At 31.2% G+C, this 26,010-nt stretch overlaps 1 protein-coding gene and 1 non-coding gene across 2 annotated transcripts in view; both read left to right on the forward strand.

The window, feature by feature from the left end:
• The window catches only part of Smp_175160 (serine/threonine kinase), a gene marked incomplete at both ends in the record, with an annotated part of 37,740 nt that extends 14,203 nt beyond the window's left edge, over positions 1-23,537 (forward strand). The window contains 7 exon segments of the mRNA XM_018789845.1: positions 5,650-5,935; positions 7,602-7,770; positions 8,723-8,833; positions 14,030-14,167; positions 14,172-14,278; positions 21,907-22,024; positions 23,442-23,537. Coding sequence (XP_018655247.1) covers positions 5,650-5,935; positions 7,602-7,770; positions 8,723-8,833; positions 14,030-14,167; positions 14,172-14,278; positions 21,907-22,024; positions 23,442-23,537 — 1,025 coding nt within the window.
• Positions 2,366-2,438, forward strand: Smp_tRNA_01163_Pseudo_TTG.1.1. Its single transcript has one exon. It is a non-coding gene (tRNA).
• Positions 23,538-26,010: the final 2,473 nt, after the last annotated feature.

Consider the following 26,010-nt stretch of genomic DNA (forward strand, 5'->3'; position numbering starts at 1 on the left):
ACCCAATTAACATTATTTCAAGTTTAAATAGTACGGTACTATTTGAACTTGAAATAATGTTAATTGGGTTATTTATTCTCTGAAGAAGTGACTTACACTGAGTCACGAAACGTCAGAAAATCTAATTTTTCTACTCATTGGGATATTACAAATATACTATTTATTTATAACAATCTACCTAATGCTCAATTTATTCAAAATTATCAAATCAAAATTTCTGTTTACTATGTTTACTTTTGAATAGCTGGGAGGATAGACTAAAATTTATTATAATGTTTATCATAATAGAATTGATCACATGAGGTTTATCTTACTTAACTGCTAGATTGTTTTTTATTATGTTCAATAGTATTGAATAGATAAGCTTAACAAATTGGTTATGCTGAAAATTCCTTCTTTAAGTATTTTTATTGATTTAATTTGAATCATTTTTCATAACAAATAAAACGGAACGAATGAAGTAGAAAAATATTTGAGGTGATATTTTCAAATGATTTATTCAAGTATACAACACTTGTGTTTGTTTTATCAAATATCTATATGACTGAAAATAATACACTATGAAACGTGAGACGACATTGTTAAGGTTTTTTCGTTGTTCAAAGTGGATTTATAGCTATTTTAATTATATATAACGTTATGCTTAAGTTATAAAATAATTCTTTAGAAAAATGAATTAAAGTATGTTCTGAAATGCTGATGGGAACAACTTATGACCTGCTGATGTAAGTCAGTTCAGGTCATATCTAGATATATATTTGAATAAAAAAATTTTAAAAAAATATCGAAAGTTATGCGTTTAGTTTAGCGGATTTTCCGAAAATCACTTATGACATTAGCAGCCTTTTTTAGGTGGCTTCATCAATTCGTTAGGAGGACTCATTTTTATTAACCATTCATTCGATAAGGATAATGTGTACTTAACACTTCAGATCAGTTAATGAATTGTGAACTGACCTCTCGTTTTACCTTCCTGAAGTCGTTTCCAACATACTCTTATACCACAATAGTATTTGATTTGAAAATAGGTAATAGATACTATTAATGTTTGCACTACCTACATCGGTCAGTTAAGGTTTGAAGAACCATTCGTCACTCTATTTCCCCAAAACTTTTTTCTTCATCTCTGAATGCTCACCTTACTTTTAGTAATTTAAAACGATTCATTGGACCCATTACTGTTCTCTTTAAAAGACATTGCGTTATCTACCTAGTTATGGAGTTGACAAAATGCTTAATAGAATTGAATGAAAGTGAACTGATTTAAATCTGATTTTCTTGAATGCACTCAAAGGTTTGGCTTGTGAATATCGATTCCGATATCTTCAGCAATATGCAGCAGATGAACTAGTAAACCATATAGTAAATTTGATGGATTATAGTGCTCTATTCGTTACTTTTACTAAATGTCAAAATAAGAATTTTCTTAATAAACGTAATTAGTAACCAACAGTGGTTAAAGATCTGACGAGTTCTTACGCGTTTTGTTTTAATACTTTTTGAGCCAACCAATGTTTGTTAATTATATACCTGAGTGGGAACAGCTAGAAAGCAAGATGTTTTGATATGATATAGGCATTTTCAATCTATTATGACTCCCAGGGCTAAATCATGGAATATTGATTTGAAAACAAAATTTATTGTGTATTTCTGAATCAAATTGTTCGATCATGTTTGGTATTATTAACTTCTGTTTTCATTACTTCTTATAATAACAAATAGATAAATGCTTAAAATCTTTCAAAACCTTTTCATCTTAAAGAACAATAAAAATGTCTGATGTCAACGAAAGGGAAGTCAATATTTTATATCTTCACGATCTTAGTAATGATAATTAGGAATGTTATTAAGGTAAATTCAAGTCGTAAAGTAGTAGCAAAATCTGAGCGAACGCTTTGTGAGTAATGTGTAATTTTTTTCGCAATCTAAATTATCTTCTACTAACCTGAGGTCCCTTTTCAATAATACATCTAAAGACACATCAATAATAATAATAACTACTAAGTGTAGAATCAACTTTTTTGTTATTCTACCTTAAATTAGTTCTATTTACGTAACAGTTGTTCATACCAGTACACAAACTAAATTAAACATCATTCATTTACCAACAAATTGTTATTAGTCTCGTCAATTACAATGATAACATGCAAAATGCATTAAGTATTTATTTTAAATCAATGAAAAGACCTTTTTTATTAACATAAATTCACTCATACTTAAATTCAGTTAGTATTATTTGTTTGTATCTTCCCATTGATGTTTAGCACTGCAACTGGTCAGTCTCTTATTGGCCATATGTGCATACTGTGAGTATTACCTCAATATAGCCTTAATCCACAAGTATTGCACAAGCAAGTGGCTATCAGGACTCAGTAGCTGAGTTGATAACGCGATGGCGTTTGAAGCGAAAGGTACTGGGTTCGAGTCCCAGAGTGTACATCAACTCTGAGATGCAGGTACATCCAGCTGACGAGTCGCAAATAGAACGAAACGTGCGTCCTAGATTCCAATGCTAGCCACTATCCATCTTTGCTTATAATCACTCATACCTAGTTTCAAATCACTTTTCTTTCATTTTTCTTTTATTTTAACATTACATTCTGTGTTGTTTATTGTTTTATGAACAATAAGAAATTCATTAAAATACTATAGACAGTTTATCGAACTGATTTTAAGTATTTTACTAAAGTATTTAAAGGTTAATCTAAAAAAGAACATAAAAACTACATTCACAAGATCCAATGCTTATAGATGAGTATGATTTCAATGAAGATCCATAAAACATTTGGTGAATTAACTAATTGAATAATGTAATTAACATAAAAATCAGTGTTGTATTGTATTGCTTAATGAGAAGTTTCGTATGTATTATATTTTTGTTAGAAGTAATAATAAAGTATAATAAATGCTATTAATCATTACATTATAATCACGAGTAATTTTAGAAAGGAACCAATGAATCACTAACATGCTTTATTTTATTATTTCGGTCCTAAATTAATTACTTTACATAGATGTACAGTTCATTATTTACATTAATGAATACATTTAATGATTCTTTTCATTTAAATTTATAATATTATCTGAACAATTTGAATAGGGTAGATTAAACTTCATCCAATTAGTGATATAATGCAATTTAATTTATTGGTCTTAAACAGATCAAGTTAATAATATTAATTCACTTTTGAAAATTTATGTTTTACTAAAGTTTATGATATCGACAACATTTAAAGTTACTTTATTTGGATATCTTGATCACTTGATGATCTTTATCTTAGTTTTTCATGTATTCTAGTAATTTGGTATGAATTTATGAACTCAACTATGAACCGTATATTTTTCTAAAGGCATCCTAATTCATGGTTGGTTAGAGTTCGTAGTTATGTGGTTGAATTAAAGATCATTATTTACTTAACTATTCAGACCCGTTGATTCTCTATTTATTTTAGAGATTGTTTATACTGTTAGATTTTTCCCTTTGCAATCATAATATTTTTATAGGTCAGAGGAATACTTCAGTAAGTGCTGCTGATGTATCTATCCTGCACCTATTGTATCCAATAGAAATTATGGTGTCTTGATAACTGTTTCCACGTCCTCAAATCCAATTCTGATATAATTAAAGAACTAAACTACATCATTAGCTTACTAACTTCGGATAAATACTTTATATTCTTCACCTTCCATAACTCGTGGATAGTTCCCCGATATACTAATAAACAGTAACTTGGAGGTAATTTAGATGAATTGGCTTCCTCTAAATCAATGAACGCTTTCAGTAACTTCTTAAGTATACGATTATTTTGATTAACCAGACAACTGCCTCCTAGATGATAAGTAATTATTTATGTGTGTTACCAACATAGTTTATTTTGTGGCACCCTCTGAAATTTGGAATCGAGATTTAAATATAAATGTACAACAGTGTCCTAACAAATAACTTATTGTTTAGAAGTTGTTTTAATAATGTTCAGATAACCGTTCCCTCTTACATTGCTGCTTTTAACCGCTTCATATATGATCAACAATTACTAAGTATGCTTATTTCCCTACCTATAGAGTCATTCTTTCCTTCATTTTCGTTTAAAATTCAGAGTGTTTTATTGATGGGACAGAAGGCGTGTTATAATTCAATATCATATCACTTTTACGGTCACTTTGAACAGCATTATTTGTGTTAGCATAGTTAGAAAGGGTTTCGCTGTTAGACTTGGCGCTGAGCTATTTCTAGGTTAAGGTACACTCGAATATCAGCCCATTAGGAAAATCTTATCTAAAACTTAAATAGGGCGTATACTATAGCAAAAGCCTATCTTTCGTATGCTAAATTGATTGATTAGTTGTCAACTGTTTTGTGTTGAGTGCTGGTCGGACTCTATCGATCAGTTTGTCATGTGGTTACTAGTCTTAATAACTTAACATCTCGTACACTATAGCGAGATGCCAGGTGGATAGAGGTAGTGGACTAGAAGCCGTGAACCCATCATCAAGGCCCATCTATAATTTTGATGGAACCGATGTTTGATTTGGGATTCAAACTCGCATCAAGAAGCTGAAAATTCTGGTACATTACAATTGAGTTATTCGTGCAGCAACTTACCTCCAGTGAGATAGAAATATTTACATCTGATTGGTCACTGAGTACCTTAAACAAATTCCTAAACAAAAATTTCGTTATTATTCGGATTTTTTTAAAACTTATGAATTAAATAACACCATGTATCAATACGATCATTTATCACTGGGTTCATGCAAAAATATATACAGTATTGCGCATCGTTTAAGAAATTACTGATTGTCTAGTTTTTATTTATTTATAAGTATGTTAAAAATGCATAACTACATACAGATATTGTTTTATTACAGATCAACTTTCCACAACGTTTATAATAATTATTCTAGACAGTAAATTAAGCATTTAAAAAATGAATACATATAATCTTTTTTAAATCAGTTGCTATCTTTATTTGGTAAAGGTTTCATATGAACTAAAATAGTCTCTAAAATGTCAGCGTGAAAATAAAATTATATGGCTGGAATATACGCAACTGTTAATGAGTTTTATTTAAAAAGCTTGATCTTGAAACATTTCCCATGAATTTTGCTTTCTAAGACGAGGTGATCACAAAAATATCTGTAAGAATTCATGTAAAAATCTGGTTATCAAAACCTAACAGTTGTTGGGAAGCAATTTACCCTAGAATCATATTTTACCCAAGTTGTCTGATTTTAAATTGAAATTCTGTGAATCCATGAACTTGAATTAATGATGTACTGGAAAAGTTCTTTATTGATATATCATTCTAACTAAAATGATATTTTTCCGTAAAACAACTGCAGATATTTATTCCTTCAGTTTATCTAACAGTTATTTTTTTCACAGTTTGAATTAATGGCAATTATAAATCCTTCATTCAGTTTGTATTGATACATTTTTTGTAGGATCTTAGCAGATGTTATTGAATGACATGCTTTCTGTCTTATATTCTTAAGTTTCCCACACTAAACTTGTAATTAATGCATCTAGTGTAAATTGAGGGGTGAAGTTACACATTTTTATGTAATATTTTCAATTATATTTACAATTGAAGCAAGTATCTGGTTTGTAAGGACTTTATGCACTTTTTAACATCCTTTAGTCCGCAGTTCACTCAGGAAGACAATCAGCAGTGAGCTTGAAAAACTCTCCTAAACTTCTGGCTATCAGTAGAAACCTGGGACCCTCAATTACTCCGAGTGACACAAGCTTCCCAGGTGATGGAAACGGATTTCAAAGCCCCAATCCCCCAGTTTGTCTGGTTTCTCGACATTCCCCTAGTTGTCGTAGCAGAATTCGTATGCGTGATGAACAAATTATTGCCCGGTTAAGGACAATTGTTAGTCACGGTAAACCGTCAGAAAAATATGAAACCCTTGGACGTATTGGCCATGGGTACGTTGTTCAATAATATTTTATTTCCTTATTTTCAGAAATATTGTTCTGAGATTGCATCACTTGAACAGCGAAGATTCACTCAAGTAGTCGTAATCAAAATCGACACTATGTATCCTGTTGTGTGGCTGTGGGTCCACTTTTGTATTTGGAAATTTTCTTGGAGGCTCAAAATTCCTCATGCAGTATTTGTATCTATTTCAGCAGTATTGAATGAATCTTTTCAAGATTTTCATAGACATCATAGAATGAAATACACTTACTCTTAAATGTCATTAAAATAGCTTTTTATCCATGAATTTAGATATCCTTTCATTACTATGGACAAAAAGTCATATGTGAAAATGAACTAACACATTATCACTTCTATTATCGTAGTAATAAAAAGTGTCATTTTCTGGGTCCACACGTTAACTTTTTATTCAATGACTAAACAGATTGAAATACCCTACAACTTTGAGAAGTTTTAATTATGAAATCTATCATATTAAGTATCAGATGTTTTAAGGAAGTCGCCGGAAAACTATTTATCTAGAAATCATATTGTGAATAAAATTCATTTCAAATATCAAAAATATTTCCAGAATGTTTAGTCATCAAAACAGTGTGTAGTTTTTGTTCACCTGCCCAACAAAAAACTATGTGATTCTGAATATATTAATGTTATATTTAGAACTTGAATTTTCGCTACACTGCGTAAGTCTTTTGCACTCGAACGCTTGAACCCTTAAAGTCGCATGTTAGAAAACAAAATACGATTAAAAAGGAATCTTATTCCAACCAGTGTCAAATATGGTACAAAACCACTTCGGGTATTTATACTTTTTAGTAAAAACGAAATCATCATTACAATCTTCCAATCTATATGCAGTGGGTTTTAGCATTTGTTCAATCGAGTAGCTACACATCGAGGTTTTGGAATGTTCCTCCAAACGATGATTAGACGGAACATCTTTAACTCTTTCAGAGCTTCTTTGAATTCACCGATAGCCGTCCCCACATTTAGTATCAAAAATATTGTTGTAGAACAAAGTAAGGACAATCAAAATAGGAGATTAATAATATGAAGTGTTTTTATCATTCTTTTAGCTTTTAATCTCATTTAATAGTGATTTACACCTGTCACATTAATCGTGTCATACATTTAAGTCTTATTGACTTTTGTGGTGTGAGATTCACTAATTTATGCATTGTGATTCTTCGATCGTCCTTGATTTATCTCATTCCGTTCTGCAAAGACAATACTTAAAGAAATTTGACGAAAACACTGTTTTCGTTTGAATAATGCCCGCACACAACCAATATCTACCTGTCATGGTTAATCATGTTCTGCTTCCGAGGTAGAAGATCTAGATGACAAGATTGAATGATTTCTTCAGTTTAACTCAAGTAGTGGATAGCTTATAAACTATTATTATCGTTTTTAATTAGGGTCGATTGTTGAAAATAAAATCCAGTTCTCTTCGACTTTTGTTCTTCAAAATAAAATAGATTTTAATTTATAAAGAGAGAACACACCTAATTATGTAAATGACAGGGATGACCATAAATAAGTTAATTATGTTTTCTTCTGTTTAAACTTTAAGAGCATCGTTTTATCCCTTTTATGTTTATGATAATTGTTGTACTTTTATTATCACAATTCATACTTATTGATAATGTTTAGAGCTTCGGGTGTTGTTTATATCGGTCGAGAACTCCAGTCTGGATGTCGTGTAGCTATTAAACAGATGAGTCTACGACAACAACCTAGAAAAGAATTAATCCTCAACGAAATTTTAGTTATGAGAACATATCGAAATCCAAATGTAGTCAATTACTTAGATAGTTATTTAGTAAGTTCTGTACCGTGATTTATTGTTTTTTTCATTTACTACTCACCCCATTTTTACTATATCTTACTTAATTCAGATTACTTCTGACGCTGTAAAATGCTTAACTCAATATTCAATCTGACTAATAATAACGTTTTTGTTACTGTCATTCTATACTACTTATATTGTCTATGAATTTTGATTCTGTTATTTCATTCGACCTACAAACTGATTCAAATGTACATTATGTGTGAATATTCTCAACATTTGCAAACGCTAACATTAAACACAAACTGCTGATAACTTCACCGAATATACAAAGATCCAAAATAATACGAGCAAAACAGCAAACGTTGCTTAAAACCAAAGTAAATCAAGCTATTCATGTTATTTAGTTTAAATAAAAATATAAAAATGTTACTTATCTGTGATTAGCAAGTTATAATTTTGAACATAGTGAATGGTTAACCAAGTAATCATGTGGTGTTAAATCCCAGATGATGTAAATGTATGATATTTTTTTAAGATTTCCACTTTATCTAGTTATCCCAACATACTTATTGAATTCATCACGCAAAGCCCGATTATTCTACGTTGTCATGAAGAGTTTCCGTGATGCATATTAACTGTATTGGAAACACCAACTACAGTATATCATATGGGAAGACTTTATTGATTACTTGTTCTGGCTGAATTGTGGTGATATATTTTATGAATTCATTGATTTAAGCGCTCTTAGAGATTGGTGATTGCACTAAAAATTGTCTCGGTATCACAGTGAGATTGATAATATTTTGATTATTGTCATCTACGCAGGCTTATGAATCAACATTTTATTACTTATCCGGCTTATTTTATCATATTCTAATAATATTTAGGCAAGGAATAGCTCGTCTGCGTTAGATGAATTTCTGCAAATTTTATTTATTTAACAAAATTTAAGTTTGCACTTTATCTTTAACTTGATACCTAGCTAGGAGATGAATTATGGGTTGTAATGGAATATTTAGATGGTGGTTCATTAACTGATGTCATTACAGAAACATGTATGAATGAATCACATATTGCCACAGTTTGTCGTGAAGTAAGTCCACTATAAATCTGTATTTTCTAATTTATTTATCTCTTAATGCTAAAAAATAAATTCAATTATTATTATTTCACATAACTACTGTGTTTCCACTTGTTGTAACATGATTCATGAACTGTCAAGTTCAAGTAAAATTATGAAACTAAAACAAATTTGGACAGCTGTTTTTGGTTAGCTTTAAGAATTTGTATCATAATGAGTTCAATATCTTATACATTACAGTCAGATCACAGTGGAGATACGTTGTTTGAATGATAAATTTCAAAAATATGGACTGTGAGCTCTTCATTGAGAATTTCACGTCTAGGTGAAACATGGATGATGTTTTAATAATATACAGTAAGCATTTTGATCTACTTTAATTCTTAGATGGAATTAATGATAGGCAGAATAATTTCATACTAATTTATGAGAAACGAAATAGTATACTTCTGAGTTAAACAAATGATGACTCAATAAGACGATCAAGTTATAATGGACCCAAATAAATGTTTTCATGGATACGTATATGTGATGTGCCAGCGTATTTAAAATATGGACATAATCCATTATATTAGACTTTTGACTTCTAAACTAATATAAAAGAAGATACCCAATAAAGTTTGTAAACGAACGTTTATTCATAGGAAAAAGACTTATTTTACATTATTGTATTGCAAGTAGTCAGTCATTTATAAATCGATTAGTAGTAACTGTGATATGCTCTTAACATATTCGTTTATTACTTAACCTTATAGGTTATGCTGTCGAGATAATCAGCTATCATAAACTTAAGTGAAATTTTATTGTTATATATTATGTCTACTTGATACAGACGTAGTAATTATTTTTATTATTTTTGTCTTGCATGAATGAACAAACAAAATTATTCCTTTGATAAATATAATTGTGATAAACCTTATATCATTACTACACTATTTAAATTTACCCAAATTCATTATTCATACTTTATATATAAAAAACAATTTTTGAGTATTTTAACAAAATGAATGTTTCAGTAATAAGTCATACACAATAGTTAAGAATATGACAGGCGTTGAATACCTTATAATCGAGTCAGGATTGGAAAGGAAGCACCAGATTATTTATTATTTAAACACATAAATATTGGTACAAAAAAAGCACCAGATACATATGCGCTACACAAATCTCATTTGGTTTGTGTGAGGGTTGTGATACTGCCCAGGTGCCCAAACTGAAGCTCGTGGTTTTATTAGGGGGCCTCACTCCGAGCCTTTGACCTGAAGGTCTAGTCCACAAGGCAGTGGAGCATCTTAAGGAGATGCAATCTCATGGTAGCCGGTGACTAACAATTGGTTCGTACGCCATTCGCTCCTTCAAGATGCTGGAGCCCATGTGCACCATTGGTTTGGAATCAGGGTTTTCCAACTCCCCTAGGTGGACGCGCCGTGTTCACCAACCTGGTTAAAGTGCCGGAAATTCGCTTTTCGTCCTCTCAATTTCGTAAACAACAGTAATGCCATCAGAGGGAAGTGAGTAGGACTTCCCTGGCAGAGGCTATATACGCGTGGTCGTGTGGGAGCATTTCTAGAGAGAGGACGGGCCCTCCCCACTCTCGGCTGTACCAGGGTATTTGGGGGCCGTGAGAGGACCGATTCATTCATCAAAGATATTGCATACGTAGTGATATTACTTTACTGTAATATTACCTATCAACTCATTAAGATAATAATAATAATAATAGTAGTAATAATAATAATAAATTTGAATGAATGTGCGCTGATACTAATGTTAAAATTCATTTAAAATCTTTATTATCTGTGTAATCATATTTTTTGGTAGGCTTATGTATTTTGAATAATGATAACAATAATAATCATATAGATAATAATATTAATAGTAATATGTGTTTATGTATCCATATTTACTTGTAAACCAATATAAAAGAAACAAATCAGTAGCAGGATATCGAATATCTAACTTCAACGGGATTTATTATTTTCCACAAGGTCAGAAAAGTACATCAAAACTGTAGTGTACTATTGATAACAATAACTGACTGTAGGTTTATTCACATACAATATCCATTCCATTATAGAGGTGATATAAGTATCTTTGAATGAGGATAGTATTTTTAAAATGTTCTAGTTGCTATAAATAAACTTATTTGATTTGAATGATTTAGTTGAAAATAGTTCTATTTACATCATTTTTAACATGGATTTAAGAAAATAGCGTTGTATACATTTTCGCTAATGAACTTTGGACATTTAAAATAGAAGTATCAACTAACAAATCTAACTGTACGCAAGATAAATTTATATAAGATAGATTTTATGAAGTAAAGTTCCAACAGAATGCATGGACTTAATTATTGATCTAACTTACTTACTCTCACTGCTGCTCCTTGTAGGGTACAGGCCTCTGATCAGGATTCTCCATCCAACTCTATCCTGGGCTGTCTTTTCCAGTTGTTTCTTAATATTATTTTGATGTCTGTTTCTAATTCCTAACTCAATCTGTTCTATGGTCTCTCTTTCCATTTTACTCTTAGGATTCCAAGTTATTCCTAGCCTCGTGGTTCAGTTTGATGATTTCCTCAATGTATGTCCTCTCCAAATCCAGCCTCTTTTCCTTATTTCCTCTTCGAGGAAAGCTGGTTTGCTCTCTACCACAGTAGGGTGCTGCTGATGGTATCCGAACCGCGGACGCTAAGTATTTTGCACGGACAACTGTTTTAAATACCTGAACGTTTTCGATGATGCTTGTAGTGGTTCTCGACGTTTCAGCTTCATATAGTAGAACTGTCTCGACGTTCGTATTGAAGATTGTGACTTTGATATTGGTTGACAGTTGTTTTGAGTTACATATGTTGTTCAACTGTAGGAATGTTGACCATGCTTTGTCAATCCTCGCCTTTACGTCTACAATGAATCCTCCTTGTTCATCAATGTTGCAGTTCAGATAAGTGAAATTTTTCACCTCTTCCAGAGCTTCTCCATCTAGTATGGTGTTCTCTGTCTTGTATTTGAGGATTTCGCTTTTTCCTTTGTGTATATTGAGGCACATCTCTTCAGAAGCTGCTGCTACACTGTGAGTCTTTGTTGAAAGCACAGAAATCTGCAAATCTCTCATCGTTTTTGTCCCTTTCTCCCAGTTCATTTTGTCCCATTATATCTTCGTACCCAGTGTCGTCCATTCCCTACTTCACGTTTAGGTCTCTCATCAATATTTTCAGGTTCTTTCCTGAGCAATTCTCTACCATCGTCTGCAGATTCTTATATAACTGATCTTTGTTGTCTTCATTGTTATCATTAGTGTGTACATAACACTATATAACATTCATTGTGATTCCCTTCTTCTTTGTTTTGGAGGATTCTTTAGTGATTCTGGATCCATGAGACTCCCATCCGATAAGTGCTTTTCGCACTTCTTTGGACAGCCTTCTGCAACTCTTTGGGTGTGTAGAGCATTTTCTTTCTCATGACTAGAGTACAACATCATCTCTCCCGAAGCTTATCTATTCTGTCCAGTTTGGGTCTAGTGGGTTTCACTTATTTTGAGTATAACCATGTTGTACCTCATCATTTCCGCAGCTATCAGACTGAAGTGTCCGCTCTTCCATATTGTGCGAACATTCTATATATCTATGTTAATTGTTGTTGCTTTGGTTGTTAGGGTGATAATGTCCTCGTGACTTCCGAAGAATCTCGGCCTTCACCATGAGGCGTTATAATTCTTCTGAAAGAAGATCGCTCAACTCCTAGGACAGAGTTTAAATGACTTAAATGATTTTTCTAGTTTGCGTTTTCTTGTGGTAGTTATTTTCTAGAGGTTGGTGATGCAGCCCACATGTTCAACCCTCCTTCTGTACATGGGCTTGGGAGTGTGAGTAACTCTCGAAAAGCTACAAGCGGAGTTTCGAAATTACGAATCATTTCGTTTTGATAATCTAGGCTATGGTAAACACAAACACACGTACAAATAACCTCAAAATCCAGTCACAGAAATGATCGATTTTACAAACCCTGATATTAGTCTACCTATGATTACTTACTGCCATTATGTATATTTGCATGACTATCCTAAAGCCGTCCTTTAAATTTTGGGCTTTATAAGCAGAAATCTTAAGTATTTGTAACGTTTAAAATGTAAGGGGGTCATTAGGATGTGTCAGTCAGTTACAACGTAGGACCAGGAACATAAATGCATCGGTACAAGTTCCAACACCTCATTAGCACAACAAGATGAAAACCAAATTCATAGAATTAGTTACTTCACTGGTAGTAATACATAAAAGAAAGATAGTATATAAGGATATAATACAGGGAGAAAGAATTAGTTCGTAGAAATAAAGGTATAAAGCAATTTTAATCTCAGGGAAGACCAAGAGTGTATACACCTACACCATTGTGATCGATTCTGAGCCATCTCACCCACAGTCTCCAACGAACCTGCTTTGTAAAGAATATTTAATTGCTTACAGATAGGTAGACTCTTATGGAGTTAACTCGAAGTATAAACTCGTATTTCACTCATCCTTTAATTAGTTACTAGTGATGAAAAAATGCAGAGATTCATAAATCAAAACAATTCATTAACTTTGGAGAACACACATTTATGTGCCAAGTCCATTAACATCTCTCTCGAATTTAGTGTTTATTTACTAGAAAATATGGTTCTTCGTATTTTATACACACATTTTTTACAAGTGTAACTATTTCATCAGTACGTTCGGAATATGTTTTTAACTGTTAATACATTTCATTATCTATGCATAATTTTCTGATCAATAAAGATTTCACATTGAATCATTCAGCCAAGATGCAAGCATTCTCAACCCCACGCAACTTATAGTCATAAACTTCTGACCTTATTTCAATCATGATGTATATAAATCTCATCAATGAGTAACGAGGTGCATTTAAAAAGTATTTATTACACTTGTTCGAATTTTATGATCAAACCTACGTACTTTCATAAAGGTGGTACCGCCATTCATCATTCCATATAATTTTTTCTCATACAATATTTATTATCAATATGATGAAGTTTTACTATCAGGACTGATGGAACATAAGATTAGAAAGAAACCGTTCTTAAAATAATTTCTTTTTGAGATTTATTTCTGTTCTATAATACTTTATCATTACCATACACATTACCTCAACAAAATTCGAATACCTTAATAAATTATTGTATTTATTGTTTTTTTCATTTTTCTCATAGACTTTACAAGCTTTAAAATTTTTGCACAGCAAACATGTAATACATCGTGATATAAAGTCAGATAATATACTATTAGGGTTAGATGGTTTCTGTAAAATTGACAGAATTTTTGGATTTCGTGTGCGCAATTGGTCCGCCTAAAAATGATGATTTTAAACGAAACTTAACATGGTTGGTACACCCCTTAATTGGAGGGGCAACCCGAAGTAGTAGCAGAATTACATATGGTCATAAAAATTTGATATTTGGGTCACTTTAGGTATATCGGACTTGGTACAAAATGCTAGAAGTGACTACTGCTTTATTTAGTGAAATCCTCTTAAAGTAAGATAACTTTTGACTGTATTTCCATTTCCTATCGCGTAAAAGTTATATTTTAAAATGATTGGTACATATATTATTGTGGATAGACAAAGAGAATGAAAGAGAGTATTTGAACAGTTGTTGATACTATTTAGTAGAATGATTATGCCGAAAAAAGGTAAGTACTAGCACTATATATTTGAAACTATACTACTATTTTTTTGTTCTTAAGAAAGTAGATTAAAGATTTTACAGACAAATTAATTTTTTTCTCAAGTTATCACTAAATTATTTATGTATTTAAAAAAGAAATCTATTTTATACTTAATAATTAATATCTCAGTAAGACAACCATCAAAATGTGTAAATGTTAAATTGTTAGTGATAATTTCTGATAGATGAATTATGTAAACTTGTTGTGTCAAAATTACATAATAGTATAAAGAAAATACTTTAAAAACAAACATCAAAATGGCAGCTTTTCAATAAGTCTTCTAACTGAACTCTAGATTTCGTTCCTAAGCTTTTCTAGTAACCCCCAGGCTAAATCTACACAACAACTTGAACACGAGGAGAAAAGCGCGAAATATGGAAGAAAACACTTCTCCAAAGATTCGTTCATGTACAGAAAAGCTAGGATATTTATAGTATCTTAGATGGCCTTGAGTTTCCGGAAAATTCTGGAACGCTACTAAACACAGTAGTAGTATAAGTAATCATCCAATCAGAAGCTCAGCATGTTTCTGTCCAAACGTCTACTGAATGCTGATTGAATAAGATGCTTCTCAGCGTTTTTGGAGCCTTTTTGGATGTTTTTTGAGGAGTTTTCTAGATCACTCCACCACTTAAAATTTACTAATGTTTTTAATTATTATACATGTATTGATTTCACTCATTAAGGAATCAATATATTTCACAATATGCCGTATATATTTTTGCAAATTATTGTCATAACTTTACAGATGTTCATTTTCACAACTGCATGATTTCGTAAGATTTTCTAATGAAATATGTACAGTTAGAAATTAAAAAGTCATGTTTAATTCTAACAAATACTTTTATAAACAATTTGTCCAGGCTGGAAATGTCATCATTAAGCTTAGGTTGATTAAATAAGACTTAAGCACTTTCTTGAATGGTTTAGAAAGTAACAAAACTTTTGTATTGATTTATAAAACGACAGATACATTGCACGTCGTCAGTCAACAATTTTTATACAAGTGTCAGACGTCACTGATATTGTGGTGTGGTCTACTTATATCCATATAAGTAGTATATGGTGTGGGTCAGACATAGAATGTATTTTGGCAGAAGTCCGATGAGGGAAGGACTGAAATGAAGCGAAATCGGTAGGAAAATGCACGAACAATGGAATAAGAGAAGAAACAGTGAAGATTGAAACAATTGGTTGTTAATTTGCAAATTGACTGTTCATTGTTTGGTAATCATAATTTATTGAGATAGTCTGTAATCTTTGCTTAAATACATCCGATTGTCCCCAGTCGTGTTCTGTTCACTACAATATCACTGATTTTTGACAACATATTACCGATCCTTTTGCTCCCGTCTTCATGTCCAGTTTATTTGAAATCTATGTATATTCCGGAGATATCTCTTAATGCTGAAAGAAAATCCCTATCGAATGATCTTTCAGTTAGTTTGCATTGGGGGAATGAAATAAGCATCACCATAGTATGATCCTTAAAATACCATTACCATGTGTTCTTCAGCTTTTAAAAATATGACTACATTACCTGATATAATTTTGAGTACTGGTTATCAGTAGAATTCACAAAGTCCATTTATTAGGATCCAGTCTTCAATATTGACAATGAGAAATACAAATCTTTAGCATTTTAACAACATACAGTACTATAAAATTTCAGTTAACAGTTCGTAGCATAAACTAATGCAACAACTCAAAGGCAAATATTTTGGAATAATATAACGAAAAGTATCATTAGAGAATACGAAAAACTTAATTTTAGTTTATAACTATTTCTGTCGTAATTCGCATCCATAAGAATTATAAAATTCAAAAAGTTCATGTTTACATTTAAAATTTCTTAAAAAAATTTTTAATGAATTTTTAATTATTCTACGACAAAGTTCCATCTACTACAACCATCTTTTAATAACAGCTAAATGATATGAATATTATATTCCTAGAAGTTTCCAGGGCTCTCAGTTTTTTTTTAATTTATTTGCATAATTATCTATATCTATTGACATGTTAGAATGACATCAAGAGCACAACATCTATCAGCTAATTCATGAATTTACTTGTGAGTAAATTTTCTAAAATGACTCCACAGAGTTATATTTACTGAAATTGTATAAAATTAAAATTTTACACGAGTTTAGGGACTGTTATGCTTAAATTCAATCTATTAAATTTTATTCATTATTGTATTGTTTATGGGAACTTTAACTATTTATAGACAAGTCCAAAAGTTTATGGTGTCCCAACTTATCACTAACAAATAAAATCGATTTTACTAAGTATTAAAAAGCATGAACTGTTTCAACTATAGGCTTATATATTTAAAACAGCATATCTGTCAGAATAAACAGAAAAAACGTTCCACTTATTGATTACAAACTTCACATTGAAAGCATTAGATAATTATTCCCTTCAAAGTCGATAGGTTTTTTCAGTTTATCTATAATGAGAACTTTTTCTTGCTTTATGGTTGTATGTATGTGAGAGGTAATGGACATCATTTTATGGTAGATGGTATAAAAAACATTTACTACAACTGGAAGGTTCTAAAATTTAGTAATAGATTTTAGATAGAATTTCGTTCTATATATATACGTAAGCACTATCATTCAATATAAGCCTTTTCTATTGAATAAATTTTGTTATTTACTTTTCAGTCTGTGATAATTCCATAAAGCATAATTATTCTTTGATGGTAATAATCTCTAATCGAAAAGCTCATTATTTTAAACTTATTATAGTCATTTTTACCCGGAATATATCCAGAAGTTAAAAACGGTGTCACTCCATGACCATAAAGCATCATGTCCCTGAAAAAAAGTAACTTAATCATATTGTTTGAATTCCAACTTGTTGATCTCTCTCCTCTAATAGTTCACTAAATTAAGAAACCTTTGTAATCAACTCGGTGTGTACTAAACTACTTGGGTTTCATGAAAAGAAATCCTACCAGATCAGCTCCACGTTGCGTGTAAGCATTCTTTCTACACATTGTGAGCAATATTAGTCTTACACACAATAATTAGAACTTATTTATTAATGGATTTTAATAGCGATATAAATAAACATAAATAACCATGAATTTACTTAGAAAATTTCGAATGTAGTTTATGACATAACTTACATGCCATATAAAGTCCGGTACAGAAGCAGATACATAGAGAAACTGACCGATTATGAACAAACAAGTTAACTATTCCTTGTTCTACTCAGAAAGCTTTGCTAATAATGTCAATTTCTTGTGATATGACTGAAATATGTATCACTCATTTGCTAACCATCACATACTGAATATTATACAAGTATATAACTAAGCTGAAAGAATGTACAATCAAAAGAAAACATAATATCAGTTTGTTAAGTCGTTGGTTATTATTTAATACTGTTTCATGAGGTTCAGACTTCTGGATAAATATCGTCAGAGTAATCGTAATTTATGCTTAAAACTCTAGATGTAATTATCACAGAAGAACATTTGAATTCATTTTTTTGCAGTTCTCCAAATATTTAGGGAAATATTATTTTACGCTTCCTCTTTGTTGATTTCATCTGTTTTCTTTGAAATATATTTCTTATATTGTCCTCACTATGACAGTCAGCAGTGCTTTTTCCTGTTTTTAATCATATTCATTTACTGTTTCTTATCTAATATAATGCAAACACAGTTTAGATTGAGAAACATTTGTTCTTAATTTTATGTTATTTATGTCTATCTCTTAATGAATAAAACTCATTTTTATTAAATTTACTCTTTAAAAATACATTTTATCTGGTTAACAGATCTCAGTCTTTGAATAACTCTTTCTGTTTTAATAGTTAAATCACGAAAATATCTTAATTAAGTAATTATTAAAGGCCAAGAAGCAATGGATAGCAATTTCGTCCTAGTATGAGACATCTCGACAATAAGCATCCGAAAACTCTCGGTGGGTCAAATACAAAATTATCAGGTCTCGTCACGTCCTTAATATTTAGACCAATGACTTGACACGCAAGGATTTAGGTGTTTCGCTTAAAACAATTCACCATATTTTTCAAAAATCCCCCGTCTTCGGCGAGTAACTATCTCACACCCGACGTCGAACTCCAGTGGTTAAAAGTTTTTACTGACCGAGATACAATGTCAGTGACAGACCAATAGTTCCTCTAATGTTATATTTGATCAACGCAGTTATTCGGCAAATATATAATTCAAACCAAGAAAAACTTAACAATAAATTTAAACCCCTTATATTCATAATAACAAGACTGCAACAATGCAGCTAGTTTTTTAATGCAGTGTAAACAAAATACACTCAAAGGTGAGAAAATCGAGAGTGAAATATCCAAGACTTACCAATATAGGGAGACTAACCATTTAGGGGTAGTTTCCTTATATAACATGGAGAGTAAGAAGACGTTCAGTGCGCACAAAAAAAACGATTTTGATGCAAAGCATCGATTTCATAGTAAGAGCGGATGTAATGCAAAACCAATTTCGTATGTTCTTCAATGTATTTATTTGCTAAAGTAGATAACGTTGTGCGGAAAAATGAATCAATAAGCTCTATACCATATTCCTATGTGAAGACATAAAGTTTGTAAATTTTAAGTTATCAACCTAGTAACGACCAACGAATTAGTACAGATTTCCATGAAAATATATTTTCCACCTATAAATATACTTGTGCAATCATTTTTAGGATAGATATTTGCAAGACAAAGTAAATAAAAAAAATGAATGAGATCAGTTTAGTTGTTTAAAAGTTTTGTTAAAAGTGTGTCAACGAAATTCGCAATCTCGATTATTTCCATAGGATTTTGCTGTACGGAAATTCTATCAAAATTTTCGAGTCATGTTTTCTGACATGGTTTTTAAAAAACTAGACGGATTTTAAACATTCTTAGTGTATCTTTTGCAGAATTGCATGTTCCGTTGAACAAACGAACAATCAGGAAGTTTTGTTCAACAGCAAAAACATTTTTTTTAATTCCCATATTTTTTCTGAAATTCCGAACTCCCCGAACTACTACTCTAGATCACCTGTTAGTGAGCATATGGTCAGTACTACCATAAGAGTTGGATTTATTCCTCGTGTAGTAAGGTTTCATGACTATAACAGCAAATATTTCATTTACTAAGTGCTTTATATTTTATTTAAAGAATAGAAATAACTTTTGTATAGAAACACCTTACTTTACAAAAAAAACAGTTTTAAGCCTGATGCTTCAAGGTATCTTCTTATTTCATGAACAGAAAAAGAATATAGTCACAGTACTGTGAAATATACCAATTCATTGTATACTAAATGCAAACATATTCTCAAAAGAATGTAGAAATAAAACAAGGAACATTTTAATGATTTAATTATATCATTATCTTTCATAGATGAAATAAAAAACATTAATAATATTGCATTGAATTAGTCTGTAGAGTTCAACTATATTTTGTCTAATATATATCTGAATTGATAATTTCTTTTTTATCATAAGGGGTTTTTTGTGGAGATGTAGTATTTTGATAGTGCTTCTAGGTTTTCCCTGGTGGTCTAGCTTCAATTGACTCACGCTTTCAACTATGAAAATTTCTTTTTTCTTAATTTTAACTATACAATTCTATTTAAATTTGTTTAAGATATCATGTAAGTTGAAATGGTTTTATTTAAACATTTATATAAGTTGAATAGTTAAAATCATGAATCATTTGAAGCCAGACCATCATGGAATTCCTGAAAGCACATTCATCTAAGTTGAATAATACTATTTACATTACATAATTTTATTCTATAAAGTGAGTTTTAATCGAGAAACAAATCTGAACACTTTTCTTTTAATATTCTCATTCAACAAACATATTGAATTATTAATTTATCATTGACAAGTTTATAGTGAACATCAAATATATGAGAATCTTTTATTCATTGAAATGGATAATTTACAAATATGTATTATTCAGGTACTTGTTGATGAAAGATGTTTAAAGAACTATCATTTCAATCGTTTAAAGATCCCAATCATATTAAAAGACTAATATTTGAACGAAGAATATTTTTTTCGATAAATTCTCTTCAGGTTCTACAATTATATATCCAAATTAATAATCCGAATAAATGGTCAGGTTAAGAGCAAAGTATATTGTTTAATGCATGTAAATTTAGGATTGTCAAACCGAATAGAATAAAATTGTTAATGTTGATATGACTCATATAGAATGTTAACTTGAATCTGTATATATGTTAAGTGAAAATTTAAGATCTGTGATCAGAATAAATATGGGTCAGATAGGGTGAGAGAGATATGATAGTGCAATTACAATTCGATCAAGTGGAAGACTAAATGTGTGAAAAATTAGTGAGATGTAATAAGGAGGGATCAATGCGAAGTGAATGAATCATGTATAGGGGAGATTAATAATGATGTTTAACCAATAATAATAATAATACAAAGATTTGTGAATAAAGGTAACAGAGACAATTACATTTGACTACGAAAGGTCGTAAGTACATAGTCAAATTACGTCATCCAATAGCTAAGATTACTATTAATTAATTGGCCCTGTGGTTTGCCAAGGAAGGTGCAGGGGTTAGAGATATTTCTTCTGTACGCATAGCTCTGTTTTTTTCCTCCAGGAAGTCAAACGGCCTCCACCGTTGGAAAAACTTTAAACCTGACAAGCTTTGGCAAAAGATTACTGACCCTATAAATAATTGAAAAGGATTACTTTATACTGGCACTATGACCAGTTTGTACTAAATGGGCCAATATAGAGCTGTTTACTTTCTTCACTAAACCCTTGCTTAGCCACTCTGGGAGGTGTTCTCTCACTCTATCTGACGCATATTTATTCTGATCACAGATCTTAAATTTTCACTTAACATATATACAGATTCAAGTTAACATTCTATATGAGTCATATCAACATTAACAATTTTATTCTATTTGGTTTGACATTCCTAAATTTACATGCATTAAACAATGTACTTTGCTCTTAACCTGACCATTTATTCGGATTATTAATTTGGATATATAATTGTAGAACCTGAAGAGAATTTATCGAAAAGAATATTCTTCATTCATATATACTGTTTAACAATAATGATAATAATAATATTTCGGTAATATCTCCTCACTCGTACATTATTTCGTTTAGAAAACTAATGTAAAATTCTTGATAGAAAAGTGTCAATCAATAATAATATTTAATTTCTATGTTTACAATTTGTAAAATCGAATCAAGTCAATAAAAATTTTTTTAAATAAAAGAAACTGATCTAGAAAACAAAATGGATTGAAATGTTTAAAAAAAATTCTTATCAGTTTTCTTTTGTTATTATTTTTCTTATTAAAATATTTAGGCATTATATTTAATAGCAACTAATGGTAAACCAGATTTTCGTAAAGATAATCTTAGTCCAGAATTATTAAACTTTCTTGACAGATGTTTAGAAGTGGATGCTCAATCTCGTGCTAATGCATCTGAACTAATTGAAGTAAATATTTTTATTTTTTGAAATAACTATGATTTATTAAACAAGTCAATATATAAATATATATAAACGTTTTGAATAGATTTTATAATGTTGTATATGAAGTGAATTCTATTCAATTTCTCTATAATTTTAATGCGATTATAGCAACAATAGTGTTGAGTAGATCTTATTCTACTCAGTTTCTTTTTCAGTTAGAGAGCACAATGAGATCAAAACCACTTTCCAAACTAAATCCTGAACTATAAGCTTGTAATATAGAGAAAAAGGATATCAGTATCTAAGTAAAACAGTGCAAAGTAAACGTAAACGGTTATTCATTTTTTTCAAGTGAAATTCAACAGAAGAACGATGCAAGTGCCTAATCAAATGGTTTTCGTGCTTATCGCTCCTCAGAATTTACATTCATGTGTTTGATTGTTGCAGATTGTTGAAACATTGTCCTTTTTGGATAATTGTCACTCTGAACAATTTTACTGGAACCTTTTATCTGTTAGGTCAAGGATTTATCCATTTGATATAAAAAACTACATTGTAATGACATATTTCGACTATCTGTACATTTTGCTTTAAGTCAGCTCTAAATAATCTACTACCATGAAATTGCGTGCAGTTCTGAAAGTGCGGGATTTAGGATAATCACATTTTCTCAACTGGCAGAAATAAAACTGTTGAAATCATGAGTCAATTGAAGCTAGACCACCATCGAAAACCTGGAAGCACTGGACGGCCGTTTCGTCCTGTTATGGGACTCCTCAGCAGTGCGCATCCACGACCCCGCACTCGCGAGATTCGAACCCAGGACCTACCAGTCTCGAGCCGAAGCCCTTAACCGATAGACCACTGAGAAATAAAACTGACAGTTAAGGCTGATAATTGTTGGTGAAATGATCATATTCAGGGATTCTTAAGAGCAGAAATGCAACAGTCTTCTAAGATTCAAGCTCCAATGAAGTAAAAAGAAACTAATTAGTTTTCTATCGGACGTTGAGAAACTGTTCCAAAACATTGATGACAAAGTATGACTCATTATCTTTATCAAGAACACATCACAGCTAATTAACCTGCAACTAATATAAGATTAATTAATTAATTACCAGTTTTAATTAGTGTTGCTGTTAACTGAAAAATATCAACCAAATTTGCGACACGATGACTCAAGCAAATAAATTCCAAATATGGTTTATATTACCTAGTCTAATTGGGTAAACAAAGCCCTGTTCAACGAATTGTTTTAATATATTCATGAGAACGCTTTCAAAACTATAGTTTGGGTAATATCTATGTTAAATAAGCATGAATGACACCAGAATGAGAAGTATGTTTAGCGTCCATTTCTCATTACATTACTTTATGCACATATACGTATTTTTCCATGTTAATAATCTCATTTCAATTTGTTCTGTTTTTGCATGTGAAGCACCCATTCATACAACAGAATGCTCGCCCAGTGATAACTTTAATTCCACTCATTCTATTAGCGCGAGAACAAGCTCAGTCTGTTACAGAAACATAAATCCTCGAGACTACTAAATTTCGTAAATCTACAACTCTGGTTCAACGTTTGTGTAAAAAAAAAGATACAGAATACTTCACTGTATTTAAAAAAAACCACTGCTTGTACGTATAGATTGCGTTTCTAGTTCTACATATTATGTTCAAGAAACTTTCTCACCTTATGAGTGATATCACTGCTCTAACTATTTTACTTTTCGGTTATTGTAAAGATTGACTTCTATTTTGCTTCATTCTTTCTCATAATGCCAATAACAAACGAGCTGCGCTTCTACTATTTTTTTATTAACTTATACGCTACATAGCTAGAGTTCCTGGATTTATTTGTTTCATTATACTAAAAGATAATGATGAACACTGGTTTTTTATATTGTATATTTATTTGACTGTTGTTACATCACTGCTTTTGTGATCAATCTAAAAAACAATTACACTTGCAACCGATTATGGTATTTTTTTAATATGAGAGCAAATGCTTTTTCTTAGGTATTACCTTACACCAACCCAACTTATTTAACTATAAGAGAGTGAAGGAATTTTTAAAAAAAATTGCCCTATAAAAACACTTATTTAATTCCAATTTATTCAAACTGATTTTACAAGGTGGACTTTTATTCACTAAACGACTAGTTAGTTATTCCTTTATTTTGTTTTTTTCTTAATTATTGCTTCCCTCTGTGCAATTTCATTTGGAAACTTGGATCTATGTGTATGTATGTCTTGTAAACAGACAAAAATATATTATTTCAATTTAGCATAATATAAAAACAGAATGACAGTTGCCAAAATTAACCATTATATTTATCATTTTATTATTATTCATTCCAAACCGAATAATCATTTCCATCTAATCTACAATGATTTAATTGTACGATCGTGTATATCGAAATTGATTTTATCGGTTTCTGAATACAAATTACATAAACTACAATTATTATTAGTATGTCATTAATAGTAACAATTGTATTCTTTTTTGCCAATTAAAATCCTCGCTTAGTGACTCTCCGATATAGTCACGTTTCATATATGATAGGAAATTTGAACAGTTTTATTTTTATTTCTATGAAATCATCAGGACGGGAAAAACAATTCTTAGTTTATTGGTTTGTCAATCAAGAAATGCGAACTTTTAATGATGAGTTTATCAATAATTCCGGAAAATCCAACGTGCTCGTAGTACTTAAGAGGCGTTTTAAATTAAGTTTATTGTCGAATCATGATTCAATTGAAGCTCGACCACCATCGAAAACCTGGAAGCACTGAACGACCGTTTCGTCCTATTGTGAGACTCCTCAGCAGTGCGCATCCACGATCCCGCACTCGCGAAATTCAAACCCAGGACCTATTGATCTCGCGCGTGAGCACTTGACCGATAGACCAGTGAGCAACCATTCACCAATGTATCAGTGAGTTGATATCTCCCAACAGACTTGGTTGAACACCACTGGTTACTGTTTCTCACTAGAACTCCAGGAAATACCTCATGGAGCTAGTCACTGGTGAGCATATGATCATCATCAGAAGGGGGTTTTTGTGGAGATTTTGGTAATTTACTATATTACTAAATTCTCCACAAAAACCCCCTTCCGATAAGTTTATTGTGTTAAATCATGGTACACGATGACTTTGGACGAGTGCAGGCTCCGTTGGTAGTCGTCTAATCCATACAAACGGACTTGAATTGCATTTGTTCAAATGTTAAGATTGTGACAAATCATGACACGATCAGTGCCTTTGTTTTGCACAAACGTCTACATATACTTAGGTAAAGATGACAAATTTCTATTCACCGACACCATCTCACTGACCTTATATACACAGAAAGAAAGCTGTGAATTCTCTTAGAAAACAATTAAGAACGGAGTCTTGCACGAAGATATCTGTACTACATGTATTCTAACTTTAAGAATTCAGTGTTTTATTGTTTCCCGATGCCTATCTGACTTTACTTGACTGTGTACTGCTGATTCAATAACATGGGACATAAACATTTTCTGTTTACCTTAAAAGTAGCCTTTTTCGACACCAGATCATAGGTTTGGCAACTTTGCATTTTATCAAGTACATGAATGGAACCAAAATTTACACTTCCTTTGGATCAACTAAACAAAATGATAGGCAGTTAGAGAAAATAATGTTCCACATTATACTCAGGACGAATTGTACACTAAGGATATATGTGGATCGCACGGTTCCGAATTCAGACTGAGTAGTTTTCTAACACAGCTATGCAACTAAAGCGATTTTTGCTACAAGTTTACCCTAACAATAATGCGATGAAATTCCATAAACTGAGAAAATAAACCTCAAGGTACCAACAACTAATCAGATCTAGAGAAAAAGACTAGTTGTCTATATCATAGTAACTTAGAGGACAGCAGCTTTCTAGTTTGATGGAGCATTAATTAATGAAATGTTAGTAAATTTATAACTAAGTGGCTGATAGGTCGTAGACACCCAACTTCGAGACCAAC

The sequence above is a fragment of the Schistosoma mansoni genome, chromosome W (genome assembly GCF_000237925.1).
Source record: "Schistosoma mansoni strain Puerto Rico chromosome W, complete genome".
Lineage (NCBI taxonomy): Eukaryota > Metazoa > Platyhelminthes > Trematoda > Strigeidida > Schistosomatidae > Schistosoma > Schistosoma mansoni.